The following is a 25,000-nucleotide window of genomic DNA, read 5'->3' on the forward strand; positions in this document are numbered from 1 at the left end:
TCCACTCGGACAAAACAAATTGTGAAACGTGAAAGAATAAAGGCCTGAATGAACAAATGTAATGATAGGGACTGGTTCGTATATTGGTGAAGCGAAAATGTTCTGACGCGGAGCCAATACACACCTGAGAGGATAATAGGAAAAGGTAGCAAATAGCCATTTACATAATATTAAGACCCTCTCTGAGTCACGTAACAGTGGTAAAAGTAACACGTTGTTTTGTCGTGAATTTTTTTCATTGCTCTTTGCTCTCCTTAATATTATCCTACATACTCACACGTGTACTGGTCTGCTACTCCATCTCAAAGAGGCATAGAGATTGGTAGGACGATTTTCCTTTTCCTTTCCACTTCAGTTACATTTCTCATTACATCTTCTATTTAAGACTTGACTGTTAATTGTTGTCCATTTTGTAAGGGGAATGTGGCTTTGAAGAACGGTCCCTTTACCACTACACATTTCCTGCGTTGGATTAGGTAGTGCAGTGTATCACAGAAGGCCTTTTCAGGGCCAATACGTATGTTATTGTATGTTTTTCCTTTGTGTTCTTTTGTTTATGTATGTAATAATCGTTTACGTCTCTTTCTCAGGTACGTTGTGGTGTTCCTGTTCTCGTGTTCCTGCCTCGGCTCTGTGGTCTGAGCAGCAGCAGGAAGGGCACCGGAGTGGAGTCGGTGAGTACTTTGTCCCACACCTCAGTACTTGGGAAGGCTTCTTGGCGGTAAGGTGAAAAAGGATGGCGGCAGTCGCTGATTGCTTCCCGTGCGGGTTTCCTATCGTGTGATATAGTGAAGCTGTAGCAATGGAGGTGGTAGTATACTGGCGACAGTGGGGGTGAATAATGGTAGGAGAAGTGTTAGTGGCTGTGGTGTACCGTGAGCAGTGTTACTCGACGGCATATTTCTTAATGTCTTGTGAAGCACTACAGCCACAGGATTCGCAACGGTGTTAGTGAGTTATATATATATATATATATATATATATATATATATATATATATATATATATATATATATATATATATATATATATATATATATATATATATATATATATATACATGTGGGCTTCTTCATGGGAATTTATGGGCTTTATGGGCTGAGGTAGCGAAAGGTGGGGCAAAACGGACTTTTAACTAAGTATTGAGTGTAGAAACCACATTTTATGATTTTTTGGGTTTGTGAGTTTGTGGTGGTGCTTTGGGATGTTATCTTGGAATTCTACACCCGGGTCACGGTTTTTGAAGGAAAACAATGAAGTACGAGATTTTACAAAATAATAATTTTAATAGCCTGAAAAAAAAAAAAAAAATGATAGGGTAAGACGGACACCCAGGGGTCCATCTTACCCCGCAAACTGGACATGAAGAAACAAATCCTTATTGGCATAAAGCACAGATAAAAAAAACTCTTCCTAGTCATCATCACAGCCCTTCACATTGCTCAGCAGCGAAATTTATTGGTGCAAATCAAACAAAAAAACAAAGAAACAACACAAAAAAAACTCTTCCTCATGATAATTTATCCCTGCACAACTTAATGACATAAATCACACAAAAAAAATCTCTTCCTCAGCATCATCAACATCATCATCATCATCATCTATACCTGCACATTGCTCATCAGCCCACCTTTTGCAATTAGCACAACAAACCCACCCTTCCCTTCTCACAGAATATATAATAAGATTTATGCTACCGCTGGTCCTCCTCCTCCTCCTCCTCCTTTCAGTCCCCTCCTCCCTCCTCCCTTAATTCCCAGCTCGCGACGCACTGGAGTTGTGCGGCACGGCATTAAGTAATCATTATTGCGTCTCGTGGAGGCAGTCAGAGCATTACAGGAAACAGTTAGCTAATGATAGAATTACATGTTTGTTTTTGTTAGTGAAGGAAATGTACAGGAACACAGCAATACAGTGGTTATTAATTGCTACTTTTGAAACACGTCGCAACTTTCCCGCTCATCAGTCTACATAATGCCACGCTCAGTGTTGCCAGATCAGCCAGTTTCTGGCTAGATGTAGCCAATTTTTAATCATTCAGCCAGAAAAAAATTGATCTAGCCATTAGCCAGAAAAGGCAGCCAGAATCTCAAAAGATTTTGCCATTTTTTAGCCATTTTTTATAGGGACAGAAGTGAGTAAATATCTTACAATTATATGCATTTATAAGTATCAATAGTAGTATTCCTAGATTCCGAGTAAATAGAATAAAAAAATCAAATATCTTACAATTACATGCATTTATAAGTATTAATAGTAGTATTCCTACATTCTGAGTAAATAAAATTTTAAAAAATTGTAAACAGTGAAACGGATCCGACTCAGACGGTCAGATCTCAGGTCTTGGACGCGTCCAGTTCACGAAACGGGTTACAGGTTGGATACAGGTTTACCGTCTAAGACGAGTGAGCTCTGTACTCGATTTGCCCTCTTCTGAATATTAGCATATTAGTTAATCTATATATAGCAGTGTGGGGAATAGCCTATTATCAAGATGCCAAAGCAACCGTACACACAAATTTAGAAAAGAGTGGCTTCAAGAAGACTTCTGTAAGGACTGGATAATGGAAATTCCAGGTGATGCAAATAATGTACATTGTAAATTTTGTAAGGCAGTGATTAGAACAAAACTTTATGATATAAAGGAACATACAAAAAGTAAGAAGCACTTGAAAAACAGTGAGCCATTTTCATCATCAAGGCAGATGAAAATTAATTTCTCTTAAGTAGGAAATTTCCGATTTTTTAATATAAGTACATTCATTATATCTTTTATCATACATATAAGGCAATAGTACATCACCAAATGTTATTTGTAGGCCTTGAGAATTTAGCCATTATTATTAGCCAATTTCCATCAAAAGTTAGCCAATTTTAGCCAGTTTCTGTACCATATTTAGCCAGAATTGAGCTAAGCGATCTGGCAACACTGGCCACGCTTCTCAACTCCAGTACGTCGCGGAGTAGTGAGGTGGTGTGGCGGCCAGCCCTCTGGTGGAGCACATCGCACAGCACTCTCCTGAAGCAAAACTCGACTTATGTGTATAGAGTACTTTCCACTCAGAATGGCATGTGTATAGAGTACTTTCCACTCAGAATGACTTGAACTATCACATCGCAAAGTACAGGACCTTAACTCACGGGACGTGCACCCTGTCTGTATATGTGTTGTGTGGTAACAGGGTACTGGCTGTGTAGCATGGTATGGTATACACCTACCAAGTTGTAGTTGTGGTGGTGCTGGTGGTGGTTAGTGGTAGTGGTAGTTATAGAGGTAGTGGTAGTAGTAATAGTAGTAGTAGTAGTAGTAGTGGTAGTGGTGGTAGTGGTGCTGGTGGTTAGTGGTAGTGGTAGTTATAGTGGTAGTGGTAGTAGTACTAGAAATAGTAATAGTTGTAATAGTGCTTAACCAACACACACATGTGTGTGTGTGTGTGTGTGTGTGTGTGTGTCGAGGATGCCGAGAAGGAATCACTAATTGAGAGTCGTCTTGGTAAATGGTTGGCGTCGTTTGGGTGTGTCAATATGTATGTTAGGAAGCCTGTACAGCAATGGAAGTTGCTGGAAAGTTTAGGTGTGTCAATATGTATGTTAGGAAGTCTGTACACTAATGAAAGTTGCTGGAAAGTTTGGAAGTCATTTTGTGATTTAGTCTTGATTTAACAAGGATTCTGCATCTTGCGTTGGTTTTGAAGTATGTTTTCCTGATTGTAGTCGTAGTTTAACAATGACCTGCATCATGTGAGGAAGTCATTGGTTGTGTTCGTGACTCTAGTGGTGAAGTAACAAGGATTCCTCATCACAACTTGGAAAATCATCATTAAAAGGATCAATAGATAATCTTTATAATTTTTAAGTGTTTTGATCAGAAAAAAAAGTTATTTTATGAATACTTACTAAGAAGTCAGAACTATTTTCAAATGCCATTGACGTAAAGTCTCACGATGCAGAATCCTTGCTAAACTATCACTAGGATCATGAAATATCCTTCAAACTCCCACGAGGTAACTTTCAAACTATCCTGTTAAGAGAAGTCCTGATCAGAAACTGAAACGTTTGAGAATCTGAACATTAGTCAAACAAGTAGATGAGATTGCCACATCTGGCTGGCTTCTCCCCGCCATCCTTCTCTCTAACTAACCTTTCCCCTTCTGGTTCCTCCTCCTCATATTCATCTCGACCTTTCCACCTCCTCCTCCTCCTCCTCCTCCTCCTTGCGTCTGATCCTTATCTCCCACAATGCTCCTCCCTCATCTTTCATCGCTGTATTTCCCTGCTTCTTACATCTGCCATATATTTTCTTTCTCGTATCTTATTCCCTCTATTCTTCACTTATATTGTTCCAGTTTTGTTTGTTTATGTCCTCATCCTTAGCCTGTCATTTCTTATTCTCGTTTTCTTATTCTTGCATTCCAGTCCTTTCCAGCCTCCATCTTTCTTTCTTTTCCTTATCTTTATTCTAAGTTTCAGTCTGTTTTTCCCATTCCAATCCAATAGTCTCCTCCTTTCATTTGATTCTTGTTAATTCTCCTTCTGGCTCCTTATTCTAAGTCCTGACCTTCCTTCATTTTTTGATCATATCGTTTTCAACCTCTCTCTCCTTATAACATTCTTAGCCTCGTCTCTACTTCCTTTTCCTTTTTTTCCGTCCCTATCCTTCCCTATCTTCCTCATCTATCCTTCTCCTTCCTTCTTTTCTTTACCGCGTCTATCGTCTTCTCTCTTTTTTTTTATTTATACCATCTTTTCTTTCTGGGCTATTCTCATCTCAAAGCCCACCCGCTTTGCCCCAGTCTACACTCGGACCGTGGACAGGATTCGAACCCGTCTTGGAGACCCCTCTGGTTCCACTGTACCTTATTCTCAGTTCATCTCCTTATCCGCCCTTCTATATTTTGCTGGGTCTTTCATCCTTTTCCCTCTTGCCCTATTCCTCTCCTCCTGTCTTTCACTCTCGGGGGCTCTGTAGGGACCGACAACAAGTCTCAAGGTGACAGTGTTCTTCTCGTCCTCTCATCGACAACACGCTATTTTTCGCACATAGTCCCTCACCTCCATTTCTCAAGAGGCGCCGTAATCTGGTGTTTGGTCTACTCCTGTTTCACCTTTGTCGCGTTTGTGTCTTGGCTTTATTTCACTCTTCGGATCTGCGTGTGTGTGTGTGTGTGTGTGTGTGTGTGTGTGTGTGTGTGTGTGTGTGTGTGTGTGTTTTCTCTTTTTACGTGTTCTATTTTTTCAAAACTTTTTTCGTGATTTTTTTCCCTTCGTGTTTTCTTGTTTCATATTTGTCATCGCCTTTTTACTTTTGAAGCCTGTCATTCATTTTATTTTTGATCTCCTCTTTCCTCTATGCTTTAACTCTGTGTCTTTCATTCTTTTTAAAAGATTTTTTCTATATCTGGAATCCTTGACATTTCCCTCCACCCTTCCGTTTTCCTTCCATCGTTGTCTCCTTCTCTTTATCTCCTCATCTTTCATCCTCCTGTGTTTTCTCCTGCTCTGCTTTTCTCGATACTGGTTTACAAGTATTATATTTTTTTGCTTATTGACATATAAAGTGGTGTGTGTGTGTGTGTGTGTGTGTGTGTGTGTGTGTGTGTGTGTGTGTGTGTGTGTGTGTCACTGTTTGTTTGATCTGCTGCAGTCTCTGACGAGACAGCCAGACGTTAGCCTACGGAACGAGCTCAGAGCTCATTATATCCGATCTTCAGATAGGCCTGAGACCAGGCACACCACACACCGGAACAACAAGGTCACAACTCCTCGATTTACATCCCGTACCTACTCACTGCTAGGTGAACAGGGGCTACACGTGAAAGGAGACACACCCAAATATCTCCACCCGGCCGGGGAATCGAACCCCGGTCCTCTCTGTGTGTGTGTGTGTGTGTGTGTGTGTGTGTGTGTGTGTGTGTGTGTGTGTGTGTGTGTGTGTGCGCCTGCGTGCTCTCACGTGCGTAGGTGTGGGTACAAACCCGACATCATCTGAACTGAACCAATCCATGATCGTTTTCTGGGAACGTTCACCACAAGCGGAATGTGATTGGCACTCAACAGTCACATGAGTCGGGCCATCGGATCGGTTCGGTAACGGAAAAAAAAAAAAATGATGCAATGAGAAAAGGGCAAAACTTAGCAGAGAGAGAGCCTCGGACAGTCCAGACGCAGCATTGGTTCTGTCATTCTGGTTGTGATTTTTACTTTCATTTGGGAATAGCAAACGCATTATCGTTCGTCGGCGTCTAGTGATGAACGATTTGTGTGATTATAGTGTCGAAACATGCGATGGGCATATTAACACACACACACACACACACACACACACACACACACACACACACACACACACACACACACACACACGTTCCACTCGGGACAAAACAAATTGTGAAAAGTGAAACGTGAAAGAATAAAGGCCTGAATGAACAAATGTAATGATAGGGACTGGTTCGTATATTGGTGAAGCGAAAATGTTCTGACGCGGAGCCAATACACACCTGAGAGGATAATAGGAAAAGGTAGCAAATAGCCATTTACATAATATTAAGACCCTCTCTGAGTCACGTAACAGTGGTAAAAGTAACACGTTGTTTTGTCGTGATTTTTTTTCATTGCTCTTTGCTCTCCTTAATATTATCCTACATACTCACACGTGTACTGGTCTGCTACTCCAGCTCATAAGAGGCATAGAGATTGGTAGGACGATTTTCCTTTTCTTTTCCACTTCACTTGCATTTCTCATTACATCTTCTATTTAAGACTTGACTGTTAATTGTTGTCCATTTTGTAAGGGTAATGTGGCTTTGAAGAACGGTCCCTTTACCACTACACATTTCCTGCGTTGGATTAGGTAGTGCAGTGTATCACAGAAGGCCTTTTCAGGGCCAATACGTATGTTATTGTATGTTTTTCCTTTGTGTTCCTTTGTTTATGTATGTAATAATCGTTTACGTCTCTTTCTCAGGTACGTTGTGGTGTTCCTGTTCTCGTGTTCCTGCCTCGGCTCTGTGGTCTGAGCAGCACCAGGAAGGGCACCGGAGTGGAGTCGGTGAGTACTTTGTCCCACACCTCAGTACTTGGGAAGGCTTCTTGGCGGTAAGGTGAAAAAGGATGGCGGCAGTCGCTGATTGCTTCCCGTGCGGGTTTCCTATCGTGTGATATAGTGAAGCTGTAGCAATGGCGGTGGTAGTATACTGGCGACAGTGGGGGTGAATAATGGTAGAAGTGTTAATGGCTGTGGTGTACCGTGAGCAGTGTTACTCGACGGCATATTTCTTAATGTCTTGTGAAGCACTACAGCCACAGGATTCGCAACGGTGTTAGTGAGTTTTATATATATATATATATATATATATATATATATATATATATATATATATATATATATATATATATATATATATATATATATATATATATGTATATATATACACAATGTGGGCTTCTTCACGGGAATGTATGGGCTAAAGGAGGTAGCGAAAGGTGGGGCAAAACGGACCTTTTAACTAAGTATTGAGTGTAGAAACCACATTTTATGATTTTTGGGGTTTGTGGGTTTGTGGTGGTGCTTTGGGATGTTATTTTGGAATTCTACACCCGGGTCACGGTTTTTGAAGGAAAACAATGAAGTACGAGATTTTACAAAATAATAATTTTAATAGCCTGAAAAAAAAAAAAAAATGATAGGGTAAGACGGACACCCAGGGGTCCATCTTACCCCGCAAACTGGACATGAAGAAACAAATCCTTATTGGCATAAAGCACAGATAAAAAAAAAACTCTTCCTAGTCATCATCACAGCCCTTCACATTGCTCAGCAGCGAAATTTATTGGTGCAAATCAAACAAAAAAACAAAGAAACAACACAAAAAAACTCTTCCTCATCATAATTTATCCCTGCACAACTTAATGACATAAATCACACAAAAAAATCTCTTCCTCAGCATCATCAACATCATCATCATCATCATCTATACCTGCACATTGCTCATCAGCCCACCTTTTGCAATTAGCACAACAAACCCACCCTTCCTTCTCACAGAATATATAATAAGATTTATGCTACCGCTGGTCCTCCTCCTCCTCCTCCTCCTCCTTTTCAAACGGCCTTGAATAAGCTACGTAGTACGTAGTGTGTGTGTGTGTGTGTGTGTGTGTGTGTGTGTGTGTGTGTGTGTGTGTGTGTGTTATTCACCACGGTCGTCTTTTGGTCACCCAGCCAGCCTTTACGGCAGTGATTCTCAAACTGGGGTTCAATAACCCCTTAGGGGTTAATTTAACAATTTAGCGGGAGTAATGGAGAGATGACAGGAAAAAGTTAAGAATTCTGAAAATGAAGAAAACATTGCAGTCCCTGACATTAGGATTAATGTTAACTTAGTGTTAGTAAGCAAAGTTGTAAAATAAACCTTATTTACTATATATATTTATTATTTATCATGAATAACTATAATATATAATTATTAATTATAATTACTAAAGTTAACCTGAATAACAATAAACATCAAAAATTAAGATTAAAAATTAAGTCGAAAAATTTATCTGAGAAGCGGCGCCACAAAGGGATTCTATATAGGGAGCGAAGAGATGAAGTCGATGGTTTGGTGAAGAGAATAGAGTAGGAGTTTTATAGGGAAACTAAACACGTGCTTAATAGTCCAAGAGATTGCCAACACAGTGTCTTTCTTTTCTTTTTCGTCTTTATTCGTTTATTTGTTTCACGTTTAAAGGAATATGGAAATGAGCACAGATGAGAGAGAGAGAGAGAGAGAGAGAGAGAGAGAGAGAGAGAGAGAGAGAGAGAGAGAGAGAGAGAGAGAGAGAGAGAGAGAGAGAGAGAGAGAGAGAGAGACTTCATAAGCTAGAAGCCACGAAAGCGAGATTTAGATAAAAGAGAAAGAGTGAGTATTGAAGAAGAAGAAGAAGAAGAAGAAGAAGAAGAAGAAGAAGAAGAAAAAAGAAGAAGAAGAAGAGAAAAAAATCGAAGAGAGAAAAGTATCTAACCTGACCTAATTCAACCTAACCTGACCTCTTCTATTACTACTACTACTACTACTACTACTACTACTGCTGTTGCTACTGCTACTGGTACTACTACTGCTACTACTACTACTGCTACTACTACTACTGGTACTACTGCTACTACTACTACTACTACTACTACTACTGCTGCTGCTGCTGCTGCTGCTGCTGCTGCTGCTGCTACCACCACTGCACCACTGCTGCTGCACCACCACTGCTGCTGCACCACCACCACTGCCACCACCACCACTGCTGCTGCTGCTGCCACCACCACCACCACTGCACCACCACCACTGCTGCACCACCACCACCACTGCTACCACTGCCACCACCACCACCACCACCACCACCACCACCACCACCACCACCACCCACACCACTGCACCACTGCTGCTGCTGCACCACCACCACTGCTGCCACCACCACTGCTGCTGCTGCCACCACTGCACCACCACCACCACCACCACCTACTGCTGCTGCTGCTGCTGCTGCTGCTGCTACCACTGCTACTGCTGCTGCTGCTGCTGCTGCTGCTGCTGCTGGTACTGCTACTGCTACTACTGCTGCTACGATTGTTACTACCATTACTACTACTGCTACTACTACTACTACTACTACTACTACTACTACTAAATTTTAACTGTATGAACCTCCTTCCTATCCGTAAATTCATCACTGTACTAGCGTCACCTTTCCTCGTGTAAGTCCTTCCCTAGAACACAGCAAAAACGCGCAACTTTCTCTATCGACGTGCAGAAAGCAGGAGAGAAAATGGTCCCCTGAGAAGCAAAGGACCGCCAAAAAGTCACTAAATACTCATTACTCATGAACTACTACTATAAATAAGCGAGTAGTGAACACAGAGAGCCTATACAGAGCCTTCCCTTAGAGCAGTGGTTCTTAACCTTTTTTGGCAGCGACCCAAAATTTTGCGCAAATCAACCATGGCGACCCAAGCCTACAGAGATATAAAAATTGTCTTTATAAGTAATATGATAATGCTTTTAAAAGGGGGTGACAGAAACAAAATTACATGCTGGGATTTTATTAATACAAGTTGCACATATAAATAACAGTGATATAAAGAAAAAAATATACAAACATATAATTGCTAGCCTCACAAAAACAAAAAGGTATGATAATATTCCACCAGCCGGGAATTGAACTCGGGGCGACCGGTTGGTCGCTGTGGCCGAGAGGTGAGGCGCACCGACCCCACGAGTTCAATTCCCGGCTGGTGGAATATTATCAACTAGTCTTAAGTATTCCTTTCAACAAAAAGGTATGTTTGGGTTTCATGCTATAAAATAAAATAAAATAACTAGGCTGTGATATATCCTTGTGGAGAGAGAAATTCAAAATTATTCAGAACTTGACATGTAATGTGCTACTACTCTTATTATCAGTGAGAACCTTGACACTGAAGTGTGTTGACCAGCTCCTCAAATCTGGGTGATTTTGATGTTAGACTGCATCTTAGATCATCCTCAGGTTGCAGGCGGTTTCTGTACTTGGTCTTTGTAACTGTCAGGGCAGAAAATCCTGCCTCACACAAATATGTTGTAGCAAATGGAAGGAGGGCTTTCATGGCTTCACCTCCAAGAATTGTTTTTTCTTTGTACACTTTTATCCAAAATGAGCTTAGTGATTCATGTTGCCTTTTAAAATCATAATGAAGTGCTTCATCACTCTGGATCTCAATGAGCTGCTCCTGTAGGTTGTTGATGTTTGATATTTCCTCAGGTAGGTCTTCAGCTTCAATGTTGAATGGGTTTCTGATCCAACTGTATTTTTGTGCATTTTCTGGAATGTAATGGTCAAATTCTGTGACCAGCTTGGACATGTGTTGCACAATAGTGTCTTGGACTTGGCTGAGAGAATAGTTTTCGTTCTCCAGAAGTATATTTAGGGAGGGAAATGATGCTGTTTTTTCTGCCTTTACTTTATTCATCCACAACTTCAGTTTTGCTTTGAATGATGACAGTTTCTCAGAAACCCCAACTAATGTTTGATCACGACCTTGCATTGACATATTCAGGGAATTAATCTCAGCAAATATATCTGCAAGATACGCTACTTGCATCAACCAGTTTGAATCTGAGAATTTGTGGGCCAATTGATGTTTCTTTTCAGTCAGAAACATCTCTGTCTCAGTCCGCAACTCAAGCAATCGTTGAAGAACCTTTCCTCGTGACAGCCACCTAACTTCAGAGTGGTACAACAGATGCATATGTGTAGAATCAAAGTCAGAGCACATTTGAGAGAATAACCTTGAGTTGAGAGCCCTAGCTTTGATGAAATTAACGATCTGAATTACCTCATTCATCACCTTGTGCAAGTCTTTTGACAGTTTCTGAGCAGCAAGATTTTCACGGTGGAGGAGACAGTGAACAATCACCACACATGGATTTTCTTGCTTAACTCGAGCAGTAAAACCTTGACGGGCTCCTAACATTGCTGGTGCACCATCACAACAAACGCTATAACACTGTTTTCAGTTAAGTCCTTCTTCCCTGAAAAATGAATCCACCATCATGAAAATATCCTCTCCTCTTGTTGTGGTTTGCAATGGCCGGCAGAACAAAAACTCTTCTTCCATGTCTTCTTGACCTTGATAGCGTACATAAGTCATGAGTTGGGCGTCATCACTCAAACCAGTTGACTCGTCTAGCTGGAGACTGAACTGCCCACTCTCCTTCATGGCTGCTATCACCTGTGATTTAATGTCACAAGAGATACTCTGAATTCGTTTTTTAACTGTCATTCGAAAGAGGAACATGTTCAATTTTCTTGGCAAATTCATTTCCAATTGTTGTTCGCACCAAATCAAGAGCTGCAGGCTTTATCAGTTCCTCACCAATCGTATGTGGCTTTTTAGCTCTTGCAATTCTCCAGCTTATAGAGCCACCCACACCCAGGACAGCACAGGAAAGTAGGATCCACCAGCCAATTTTTGAAGCAGAAGTGACACCGTGTTTTGGAAAGATTAAGTTGAGTTTTCTCTTGGTTGCTTCTCTTTTCCTTTTCACTTGCTCTCTCTCTCTCTCTCTCTCTCTCTCTCTCTCTCTCTCTCTCTCTCTCTCTCTCTCTCTCTCTCTCTCTCTCTCTCTCTCTTCTTCTCTCTCTCTCTTTTCACTCTCTCTTCCTCTTTTACTTCTCTCGCCATTTGCTTTAATGGAAAACCCGAGATGGTATGATTGACCCCAACAACCTTAAAAATAATGCCAGTGAAAACCCGAGATAGTAAGAATGACACCAACAACCTAAAAACGTGCCAGTGAAAACCGAAGATGCTAAGATTGACACCAACAACCTAAAAAAATGCCAGTGAAAATCTATGGGTTCTTCCGAGCGAGGGTGCGGGAAACAATTCATAACTTGTGCAATGTAAGGAAAAAGAGAAGAAAAGAGGAAAATACTGTTATCTCTTTTTATTCCTTATTTCATTGCTTCTCATGATAAACTTAAGAATGATCGTGATTAGTGTACAATGATAATTTGGTTCTTGTCGCGTGGAAAATAAAGGAAATTATAAACCTCTTTTTTTCTTTTTATTTTTTTCAGTTCGTTGTTGCGTTGATACTGAATTTTATTCTGGAGAAAATGAGATAACAGTGAGTGAAAAGGTTTAGATTCGCACTGATCGTAATAATCTAGTATTGCTGTGTCAAAATTGAGAGGAAAAAGCAGAAAACAGAGATAAGCAGACACACACACACACACACACACACGGTAGCTCAGTGGTTAGAGCGCTGGCTTCACAAGTCAGAGGACCGGGGTTCGATTCCCCGGCCGGGTGGAGATATTTGGGTGTGTCTCCTTTCACGTGTAGCCCCTGTTCCCCTAGCAGTGAGTAGGTACGGGATGTAAATCGAGGATTTGTGACCTTGTTGTCCCGGTGTGTGGTGTGTGCCTGGTCTCAGGCCTATCCGAAGATCGGAAATAATGAGCTCTTAGCTCGCTCCGTAGGGTAACGTCTGGCTGTCTCGTCAGAGACTGCAGCAGATCAAATAGTGAAACACACACACACACACACACACACACACACACACACACACATATATATATATATATATATATATATATATATATATATATATATATATATATATATATATATATAGATATAGAGAGAGAGAGAGAGAGAGAGAGAGAGAGAGAGAGAGAGAGAGAGAGAAACCAGCAGTGAAATTATCTGGATCCCGCTGTCTCTCCCTTCTTCCTTCCCCCTCTCTCCTTCTCCCTGTCCTTCTATCCCTCCCGTGCTCACACCTACACGGGCAGAGTAATGGTACTGTTCCCTCAAGCCAGTGGTTCCCAGCCCCAGAGTCGTCCTCTCCTTCTATCCCTCCCGTGCTCACACCTACGCGGGCAGAGTAATGGTACTGTTCCCTCAAGCCAGTGGTTCCCAGCGCCAGAGTCGTGACACTAATTAGGGTCGTGAGGTTATTTCTGAGGGTCGCCAGAGCGTCTTACAAAAACATCTAATAAATTCACAGCTGTTCACATTTTTTCTTATCAGTCCATCATGTCAAGGAGAAAGAACTGCACAACACACCAGCAGCGCTGCCTAAAAATGAAAATGTTCAAAATGTGTACGTGAAAAATAGAAAGAAAAGTGAAAGAAATTACATCCAAGTAACTCCAAACCTTCATATATTGACATACATTATTACCAATCAAACACTAATAACTTTTGTATAAAGATTCAACTGTTTGTTCAGTTTTGCGACAGAGTCTATACATAGATGTCAATCTGGAATGCCCATTTGCCGGAAACTATATATAGACGTACGGATGAAAGTCGATACAGCCTTTATGTGGAAAAAGTTCTTATTTGGTAGTACACTCATCAAACTGCCTCCGGGAAGGGGCTAAGTAAGCTGAATGAAGTTTGAGTGAGAGGCTTATAACCGTGGTACAGTGGAACCATGCGTGCTTTGGGGTCCGAGAGGTCTCCAAGCGCACGTGTTCGAATCCTTACCACAGTCTGAGTGTAGGTTGGGCTTCCTCACTTGAGACAATTGTTTCCTAGCGGGTGAGCTTTGAGATAGAAGGTACACCAAAAATTATCCCCTTTAGCCCATAAATTCCTATGAAAAGCCCACATGGTATAAATAAAAACACACACACAAAAGACACACACACACACACACACACACACACACACCTCCATTATTGCAGCCATCGTCAGGTAACCACGGAACACCTACATGGAACACCAGCCTCACTCCTTTTGAAGGCAGGAGTCTACAAGAGCGTCGCTCTAAACACTGATTGTGAATAATTGGTGTCACTTATGGGTGCACTCTTTATAATACATAAGCCAACTCGGTCACTATCCTAATGGATAACAGCATCACAGGTAAACATGCATTGCAAGTAACAGATTAAGATTAAAGAAAGAAAAGACCTTCAGCGAGGCAAGACCAGCAGCCTTTGTCGTGATTCCCCTCGCCACAGTGACGTGCACCAATCAGTGCAGAAGTGCAGTGTGGCAGCAGCAGTGTCCCTGAGGCTCAGCTCGTGAGTCTCTGGAGCAGCGCACATAATGGAGACATCATTGTCCTGCAAGTCTTCTTCTGACCAAAGCAGCAACCAAACACATTTCCATGGTGAGGGAGAAATACACAGGCACTGACACTTAGGCAGATTGTGTCACTTCTTCAGTCAAGTACCAGAGAAGGAGGCGGAACTTCCCTTCTGGCCCGTCCATACCATCCATGAGGCTCGCTGCCTGTTGCTTCATCTAGGAACAGACATTTCTCAACGGAATCCATAGCCGTTTTCTGCAGTGTGCAGTCCAGTGCCACCTTCTCAACTAACGGCGCCCACACAACGTCAGCGGGCTTCTCTGTCTCTGTTTCTGCTGAACAACGCACTAGTGAGGTCCAACAACCCCATTACTGGCAGTGACAGTCCCTCATCATTCAGTGGGTCGCTCGTCCACTCAGTGGTGGCTGGTCTGCTCATAGTCACAGAAACCCGTGGTTCACTATAGCCTTCCTCACTTAAGGGTTCCGCCAACCCATCACAGGGGCTTAATATGAAGTAAATCCACGAACCTATCAGAGGGATTTAATAAATCTTCCCCTTCCATAGGGCTCAGTGTAACTGTCTCTCACATCCCCATCAGAGATTCACGGCAGCTCTTCCCCCTGACAGGACTCTGTCAAGCCCCATCAATGTGGTTTATACTTGTCCCTACTGAAGGGGTTCTTCCTGTAGTATCACTACAGGAAAGGTCCAGTATACCTACATGAAGGGGCTCTACAGCCCATCAGACGGACGAAATGTATCTCTCCCCTCACAAAGTGAAGCACCGATGGCATCAATGAAGTTCAAATATATCTTACCTCACTGAAGGGACTCCGCCAACTCTCCAGAAGGTTCAATACATACGTCCCCAAAGCATGGCACCCCATCGAAGCGGTTTGATACAGCTTTTCCTACTCTGAGGAGTCTAACGCGTCTCTCCACTGGAGGGGTTCCATCTCGCCCAACCAGAGGAGTGTGGTACGTCTCTCTCCACTGGAAGAGCCCCACCTACCCCACCAGAGAAGTTTGGGACGTCTCTCTTCACTAGAGGGGCTCCACCAGCCCGACCAGAGGAGTTTGGGACTTCTCCCTCCAAAAGAGGGGCTCTACCGGCCCCACCAGAGGAGTTTCAGTCCTCTCTCTCCACCAGAGGAGTTTGGGACGCCTCTCTCCACCGGAGGGGCTTCAACTGCCCCACCGGAGAAGTTTGAGACGCCTGTCTCCACCGGAGGTGCTCCACCTGCCCCACCAGAGAAGTTTGAGACGCCTCTCTCCACCGGAGGGGCTCCACCTGCTCCACCGGAGAAGTTTGAGACGCCTCTCTCCACCGGAGGGGCTCCACCTGCTCCGCCAGAGGAGTTTGGGACGCCTCTCTCCACTGGAAGGGCTCCACCTGCCCTACCAGAGGAATTTGGGACCTCTCTCTCTCTCCACTGGAGGTGCCCCACCTGTCCCACCAGGGGAGTTTGAGACGCCTCGCCTCTCTCCACTGGAGGGGCTCCACCTGCCCCACCAGAGGAGTTTGGGACGTTTCTCTCCACTGGAGGGGCTCCACCTGCCCCGCCAAAGGAGGTTGGGACGCCTCTCTCCACTGGAGGGGCTCCACCTGCCCCACCAGAGGAGTTTCAGTCCTCTTTGAGACGCCTTCTCTCCACTGGAGGGCTCCACCTGCCCCAAGAGGAGTTTCAGTCCTCTCTCTCACTGCCACATGCCCCACCAGAGGAGTTTCGGACGCCTCTCTCCACTGGAGGTGCGCCACCTGCCCCACCAGAGGAGATTGGCACGTTTCTCTCCACTGGAGGGGCTCCACCTGCCCAACCAGAGGAGTTTGGGACGCCTCTCTCCACTGAAGGGGCTCCATCTGCCTCACCAGAAGAGTTTGAATCCTCTCTCTCCACTGGAGAGGCCAAAACCTGTCCCATCAGAGGAGTCAGACGCGTCTCTCTCCACTGGAGGGGATCCACCTGCCCCACCAGAGGAGTTTGGGACGTCTCTCTCCAAAAGAGGGGCTCTACCTGCTCCACCAGAGGAGTTTGGGACGCCTCTCTCCACTGGAGGGGCTCCAGCTTCCCCGCCAGAGGAGTTTGGGGCGCCTCTCTCCACTGGAGGGGCTCCACCTGCCCCACCAGAGGAGTTTGGGACGCCTCTCTCCACTGGAGGGGCTCCACCTGCCCCACCAGAGGAGTTTGGGACGCTTCTCTCCACTGGAAGGGCTCCACCTGCCCCACCAGAGGAGTTTGGGACGGCTCTCTCCACTGGAGGGGCTCCACCTGCCCCACCAGAGGAGTTTGGGACGCCTCTCTCCACTGGAGGGCTCCACCTGCCCCACCAGAGGAGTTTGGGACGCTTTTCTCCACTGGAAGGGCTCCACCTGCCCCACCAGAGGAGTTTGGGACGCCTCTCTCCACTGGAGGGGCTCCACCTGCCCCGCCAGAAGAGTTTGGGACGCTTCTCTCCACTGGAAGGGCTCCACCTGCCCCACCAGAGGAGTTTGGTATGCCTCTCTCCACTGGAGGGGCTCAACCTGCCCCACCAGAGGAGTTTAGGACGCCTCTCTCCACTGGAGGAGTCCCACCTGACCCACCTTAGGAGCTTGGGACGCCTGTCTCCAGTTAAGGGCTTCACCTGCCCTACCAGAGGAGTTTGGGACGTCTCTCACCACTGGAGGGGCCCCATCTGCCCCACCAAAGGAATTTGGGACGGCTCTCTCCACTGGAAAGGCTCCACCTGCTCCACCAGAGGAGTTTGAGTCCTCTCTGTCTACTGGAGAAGCTCCACCTGCTCCACCAGAGGAGTCTGACGCGTCTCTCTCCACTGGAAGGGCTCTACCTTCCACACAAGAGGAGTTTGGAACGTCTCTCTCCAACAGGAGGGGCTTCATTTCCCCACCAGAGAAGTTTGAGTCCTCCTTGTCCACTGGAGGGGCTCCACCTGCCCCACCAGAGCAGTTTGAGTCCTCTCTCTCCACTGGATGTGCCCCACCTGCCCCATCTGTCTCCCTTGGAAAGGGATTGTTCCCTTCACTCTTTTGAGATCTCCACCTGCGAGGACCCTGCACCAGTGTCGCACTGCTTCATTCGTGTGAGCAGAGCATGGGAAGTACTTCCACCTTGCGCTTCCCGGTCTGTAGTTGGTTGCTCTGTTTGCACGACGTGCCCGCCAAGGCTCCGGCTTTGCCCCGGCGCCAGGCTCCAGGTCGGCCCGTGTTAAGGTGACACGCGTCGCCTGTCTGCCGAGCTCCTCTGTGTCATGCAGGAAAACTTTTTCTTAAACTTACACTTTTTAACTCTTTTGGGAATTTTTAATCCGATTTCTCATTCACTTAGTGAGTGTGTCAGGGAATGCAAGAAAAGAGGTGGCGCTGAGGGAAGGAAGAGTGGAGGAGACAAAGGGTGTGCAATGCGCACACATCCAGTGTTCTAATGGTCAAATGTTTCTCAAGTTTTCTTTATTATTTTAAATTTTCTTCCTTTATATTGTAAGGCGAGTGGACTGTTACGGGCGAGTGTGGCTACAGCAGGGCATGACCAACTCAGCTCCCAGATAGAAGAACTGAGGCACAATTGAGTACTGGTGTTATAAGCCAAGAGCATAACACACAAACACACACACACACACACACACACACACACACACACACACACACACACACACACACACACACACACACACACACACACACACACACACACACACACACACACACACACACACACACACACACACACACACACACACACACACACACACACACACACACACACACACACACACACACACACACACACACACACACACACACACACACACACACACACACACACACACACACACACACACACACACACACACACACACACACACACACACACACACACACACACACACACACACACACACACACACACACACACACACACACACACACACACACACACACACACACACACACACACACACACACACACACAGGGATAGGCTGGGAATAGCGATATTACTGAGTTTTATTTCCGTTTCTATTCATCTATTTATTCATTCATTACCAATATTATAATTTTTTTCCTTGGCTAGTTTCCTTACTGTGGGGAAAAAATACACGTCTTTCACCTCCTGGAACTGTTTGAGCGTGGCTGCAGGTACTCTAAGAGACACAACGTGGCGCGGAGGTTGGATCAGCCAGGAGATATTTTGAAACATTTGTTTCCAAATCCCCACTACCTTCAAAAGGCTTTTAATGGTGTTTCACTGTTCTTTTGACAAATTAAAATGATTTCTGCGTTGTTAACAGGAGAAACACTCATCATAACTAGACTAATCATCCTTGTGGTCTTGGAGAATAGCTGTGGTGAGAGAGCAAGGCGTTTCTAAATATGGGCCTTTTGTTGTGAGCATCGTGGTGATGGTGAGGGGATGTGCTATTGACTGAGAGTTGCTTGTCGAGAGACAGCAAACCGGTACTCACACTTAAGCACCATTGAGAAAGCTATCATCTGTTATAAGAAGTGCAGAAATAAAAAAAAAAAAAAAAGCAAATCTAGTGAACTATTTTGACAACATACAAATGTTAGTCCTCAGAAAAAAAGAAGAAGCAGAAATAGAGTTTTACGTTTCCAACACTCATATTCACACTTATATTCAGACATATATTAAAACAGAGATTCCACAAAATGACATAACATCTGGCCGTGACGTCACATTCCTAGCAGCATTCGATGTTTGCTTATTACAATGCCAAACAATCAACAAGACTCAAGTAAACAACGCTCCATTTCAATGCAATGCCACCGAGTTCATCCAATCTGAAAACCTGAATAACCAAAGAATAGCAGTACAGGAACCACTTGTCAGGTTGTAAAGGAGCACAATGGTTTTATAGAGGAGAATTTCGACATGGTGTAGGTTTTACTCCACAAATGAGAGAGAGAGAGAGAGAGAGAGAGAGAGAGAGAGAGAGAGAGAGAGAGAGAGAGAGAGAGAGAGAGAGAAGAAGAAGAAGAAGAAGAAGAAGAAGAAGAAGAAGAAGAAGAAGAAGAAGAAGAAGAAGAAGAAGAAGAAGAAGAAGAAGAAGAAGAAGAAGAAGAAGAAGAAGAAGAAAGAAGAAGAAGAAGAAGAAGAAGAAGAGAAGAAGAAGAAGAAAAGAAGAAGAAGCAGAAGAAGAAGGAAAAGATGATGAAGAAGAAGATGCTGCCAAATTTTGCATTAGTAGAGCACCTTTGTAAATCTTCCCTGTAAAAGATGACAAAAAACCGACCTAACAACACAATGGACACTTCCAGACACCTTGATGGCAATCCCTCAAGTGCTACACATTATGCTTCATTACTCACGATATCTTCTCGGCAGGACAAACTGAGAATGAAAAGAAATAGTTGTATTCGAAGCCTGTTTAACAACTGAGCGATTCACAAGGAGGGAAGGTGAGGGAGGGAAGGAAAGGGAAAGGAAGGGAAGGGAGGGGAAGGACATGGAGAAGGACAGGAAGAGAAATTCTTAATGGAGGAATTAGCAATTGTTAAGATAGTAGATGTGAGGGAGAAAAAGAGAGAGAAAGACGGAAAGAGAGAGACAGACAAACAGACGACGAGAAATATATAATAAATGTTGACAGAAAGGCAAAATAATATAGATAAAAATAAAAAAAGAAGTAAAACAAATATGGAGAAAGACAAGCAGACATACTAGCACAGAAAAGAAGAGAATTGTGGGTATGCCATGTAGTAAATAAACAGGAGGGAAGGGTAGAATGTGTGTGTGTGTGTGTGTGTGTGTGTGTGTGTGTGTGTCTGGGAAGGTTAACGATTCAAGGAGGCATGTGGTGGGATTCGAACCTACGCATGGACGTCTGCCGGATCCCACACTCACCTTTTCCCACGCTCGTCTTTTCTTTATATTTTCGGCAATTCGCTTTTTATCCCCTCACCATTCATTTTCTTTTCTACCTCATTTCTTTTTTTATTTACTTTTAGTGATTCTGCTTTTTTTTTTATCCCTAATGTTCTTTCTCCATAAACTATTTTTTCCTATTTTCCCTTTTCCTTAAATATTTTTTTCTACTTGTTTAATAATAGTTCATTTGATCATTATTAGTGGTGTTTGTGCATCTTGTCCATCGTAACACTTCATTTTGCTTCCTTTGTGTTCCTTTCCTTCTCTTCCGTATTTGTTATTTCATGAGTTCTCTGGATTTCTTATTTATTCATTTGTTTATTTATTTATTATCTTTAACGAGCGTGTTCCTATATCCTTATTGTCTCTTTCTCTCTTCCTCATAACACTTCCTCTACTTCCCTCATATATAACCTCTCATCTCTCTTCTTTTCTTTTATATTCTCATTCTTTTCAATTGTGTGGTTTGCTTCCTTGTCGTGCAGTGTTCCTGTTCTGTTTTCTTTATGTATACTCCCATGACACTCACTATCTCACTAACTGTATTATAATATCTGCTTTCTCTTCTTTGTATATTGCCTTTTTTGTTGCGTTAAGTGTGTGCTTTGCTTCCTTGTCATCGATATTTTTCTATTTATTATCATTATTGGTGTTATTCATTGGTACTTTTCCTTTGTTTGTTTCCTTATCATCTGTGTTTTCTTGGTATTTTACCATCAATGGTTGTGTTTTATTCTATTCATTTTGACATACACTTCCCTTTGTTCCTCATTTATGTACGTATTTCCTTTCTTCTTTTCTATCGCCATTTTCTACTCTGGTTTGTTTCCTTGTCTATGTTTTTATTGCTACATTTTCAGTGGTGATTTTGTTCTATTCATCTTGACATACACTCATTTCTATTCCTCCTTCTGTAATTCCTTCCGTCTCCTTTATCGCCATTCTCTACTGTGTGGTTCGCCTTCTTATCCTTATTTTTCTGATAACTTGACTCAGTGGTGGTGTTTTACTCTACATCTTTACTCTCATATCTTTTTGTTTTTCCTTTATATATTCCTTTCTCTCCCCCTTCCACATCGCCATTCTCTTTACTTACTCTTGTTCTCTTATTTGATATCATTGGTGATATTTTATTATATACATCTTTGTCATATTTTCTTACTATTCCTTTATGCATTCCCCTCCTTTTCTCCTATGTGCATCACCATTCTCTGCTGTGTGTTTTCTCTTATCATTTTAGTATCAGTGGTGGTGTTTTACTGTATTCATCTTGACCTACACTCCTTTTATTCCTCCTTTATTTACTCCCTTCCTTCTCTCCCTTGTATATCGCCATTAGTACTTGTTTTTCTTATTACTTTATTGTCAACGATGGTATTTTTCGCTATACATATTTACCTTTGCATCTTTTTGTTTCCCCTTTATGTATTCCCTTCCTCCTCTCCCTTGTATATGGTCATTCTCTGATGTGTGCCCATGGTTCGCCTCTTTGTCCTTGTTTTCCTTTTACTTCAATATCATTGGTTGTTTTACTCTATACTTATTTACTTTACATTTCCTTTTATTCTTCCTTTATGTATTCCCTTCCTTTCTTCCATTGTATATCGTTATTCTCTGTGTGTTTATTATCAACGGTGGTATTTTGTACTATACATCTTTACTTTCATATTTTTTTACTCCTCCATTATTCATTCCCCTTCCTTCTCTCCATTGTATATTGCCATTCTCTGTTTGTTTTCCTTATTACTTTATCATCAACGGTGGTATTTTTCACTATACATCTTTATTTTCGTATCTTTTTATTCCTCCTTTACTTATTCCCTTCCTTTTCTCCATTGTATATCGCCATTAACTGCTGCAGTTCACCTCCTCGTCACCGGTGCTCCTGTTCTGGCGTGCGCAGTGAAGCATAGACTCGTTGGTATTTACTTGTTTTCTCTTCAGGTCAGAGGTTGTGAAAGTATGTGCGTTCCAGCGAGCTATAATTGAAAGACTACCTTATGGAAAATTTCTCCAGGTGTTTTGTCAGTGTGTGTGTGTGTGTGTGTGTGTGTGTGTGTGTGTGTGTGTGTGTGTGTGTGTGTGCTTTTATTGCTTGTGTGTGCTGCTTAGTGTGTGTGTGTGTGTGTGTGTGTGTGTGTGTGTGTGTGTGTGTGTGTGTGCGTGCGTGCGTGTGTGTGTGTGTGTGTGTGTGTGTGTGTGTGTGTGTGTGTGTGTGTGTGTGTGTAATTCACCTCGGTCGTCTGCTGGTTACCCAGCCAGTCTTCCCCATTACGGAGCGAGCTCAGAGCTCATAGAGCGAACTTCGGGTACGACTGAGACCACATCAACACACAACACACACCGGGAAAGCGAGGCCACAACCCCTCGAGTTACATCCCGTACCTATTTACTGCTAGGTGAACAGGGGCCACACCTTAATTAAGAGGCTTGCCCATTTGCCTCACTGTTTTCCGGGACTAGAACCCGGGCGTGCTAACCACTACACTACGCGGTGTGTGTGTGTGTGTGTGTGTGTGTGTGCGCAAGGAATCACACCTAGACACACTCACACTCACAGTCACACACACACACACACACACACACACACGGCCCGGTAGCTCAGTGGTTAGAGCACTGGCTTCACAAGCCAGAGGACCGGGGTTCGATTCCCCGGCCGGGTGGAGATATTTGGGTGTGTCTCCTTTCACGTGTAGCCCCTGTTCACCTAGCAGTGAGTAGGTACGGGATGAAAATCGAGGAGTTGTGACCTTGTTGTCCCGGTGTGTGGTGTGTGCCTGGTCTCAGACCTATCCGAAGATCGGAAATAATGAGCTCTGAGCTCGTTCCGTAGGGTAACGTCTGGCTGTCTCGTCATAGACTGCAGCAGATCAAACAGTGAATTACACACACACACACACACAGGCAATCAAAATCAAATACGCACGAATACACGCATGCAAGCAAACACTCACGCGCAGTATCGCAGGAACGCGCGTGCATAGACACACAAACTCAGGCAAGCATGAATGCACGCACGAACGTACGCTAAACATATGCACGCACACGCACGTACACAAAATTCACACACACACATACACACACACATACACACACACACAATTATGCAAGCACACTTATACTTGCACGCACGCGCACACGAACGCATACAGGCATGTGCACACGCATGAACGTACATATACTTGCACGTACTCCTGCGCGCTCGTGCACACACACACACACACACACACACACACACACACACACGCACACACACACACACACACACACACACACACACACATGAAAGCACGCATGGACACATTTTCACACGCACGTACGCACATCTACACACGTATGTAATTTTGTTACATTATTAGATTTTTCTCGTATATAATTTGAGGTAGTTTCCAAAGGATTTCGGTGCACATTCTGTCGTAATACACTTGAAAGTATTTTATAGCCAGGGGTACTCTGATTCCTGCACATATTGTATACGTAATGAAAGGGTTGTTCAAGGTCTACATCTTCTAGCTTGGACTGTAAATATGATTTCCTTTGTTTATCTATTATATCTTTGACTGGAGGAATGCCTACTTCTACCATGCACAAGTTGATACTGGTATTTTTCCTCACACCCAATAGACACTTGATAAGTTTGTTATACTGCCTCTCAATTCCTTTAATGTTATTAGCAATCCATGATTCACAACTGTATAACAAAGCTGAAGTTAAGGCCGCATCAAACACTTTCTCTTTTACACTAAGGCATTTGTGAATTAGCTGCACAAAATATGGAGAATTTATTCACAATAGTTTCACTATATGATTCATGTAGGGAAATCACACTGTCCATTTTAGCAGTATCAGTAAACCAGGGCCCGAAGTACAAGTACTGAGGGACGTAGTTTACTGTTACATCACCAACCTTCAGAGTTTCTTTATCATGTCTCTCTCCGTTAATGACAAAAAAATTCCATACTCATCACAATACTTCACCAATAGTCCAAATTTATGTATACACAACTTCCTGCTGGTCGCTAAAATTACTGCATCATCCATCAGTAGGAGTACATTTATACCACCTAAAAAACCATCTGTTACCACAGCATCACTAATCATTTTAACCAATCTGTTTATATACATAATAAAAAGAAAACAACTAGATGGCGCACCTTGCCGAACACCTACTGAAGCACAAATAGTAGCAGATTTTAATATATGTTTCGTTCCTTCATACATTGCTTGGATAGCTCTTAACATTCGTTTACCACAACCCATTGGTTTTAACACCTCAATCATTTTCTTCCTTGATACACGGTCATAAGCCTTACTAAAGTCAACAAAAAGAACATATAATTGAACCTTTTTAAAACAGAGTAATCGCATAAAAGACGTAATGCCAGGATTGTTCTATACAACTTCTTTTCTTTTGAGCTCCAGCTTGACACTTGCTAATTTCACACCATAACTTTTATCTGTTAAGGATCAAGGTATCATATCATTTTGCAAATGTGTCCATGATAGATATTCCGCGATAATTATTGCAAAGCATTGTTACCTCATTTGAAAATGC

At 43.1% G+C, this 25,000-nt stretch overlaps 1 protein-coding gene across 1 annotated transcript; it reads right to left on the reverse strand.

The window, feature by feature from the left end:
- Positions 1-10,423: 10,423 nt before the first annotated feature.
- Positions 10,424-11,476, reverse strand: LOC123503760 (SCAN domain-containing protein 3-like). The gene has a single exon (XM_045253761.1). It carries the CDS (start codon positions 11,474-11,476, stop codon positions 10,424-10,426), a length of 1,053 nt encoding a protein of 350 aa, XP_045109696.1.
- Positions 11,477-25,000: the final 13,524 nt, after the last annotated feature.

This window comes from Portunus trituberculatus, chromosome 14, assembly GCF_017591435.1.
Source record: "Portunus trituberculatus isolate SZX2019 chromosome 14, ASM1759143v1, whole genome shotgun sequence".
Classification (NCBI taxonomy): domain Eukaryota; kingdom Metazoa; phylum Arthropoda; class Malacostraca; order Decapoda; family Portunidae; genus Portunus; species Portunus trituberculatus.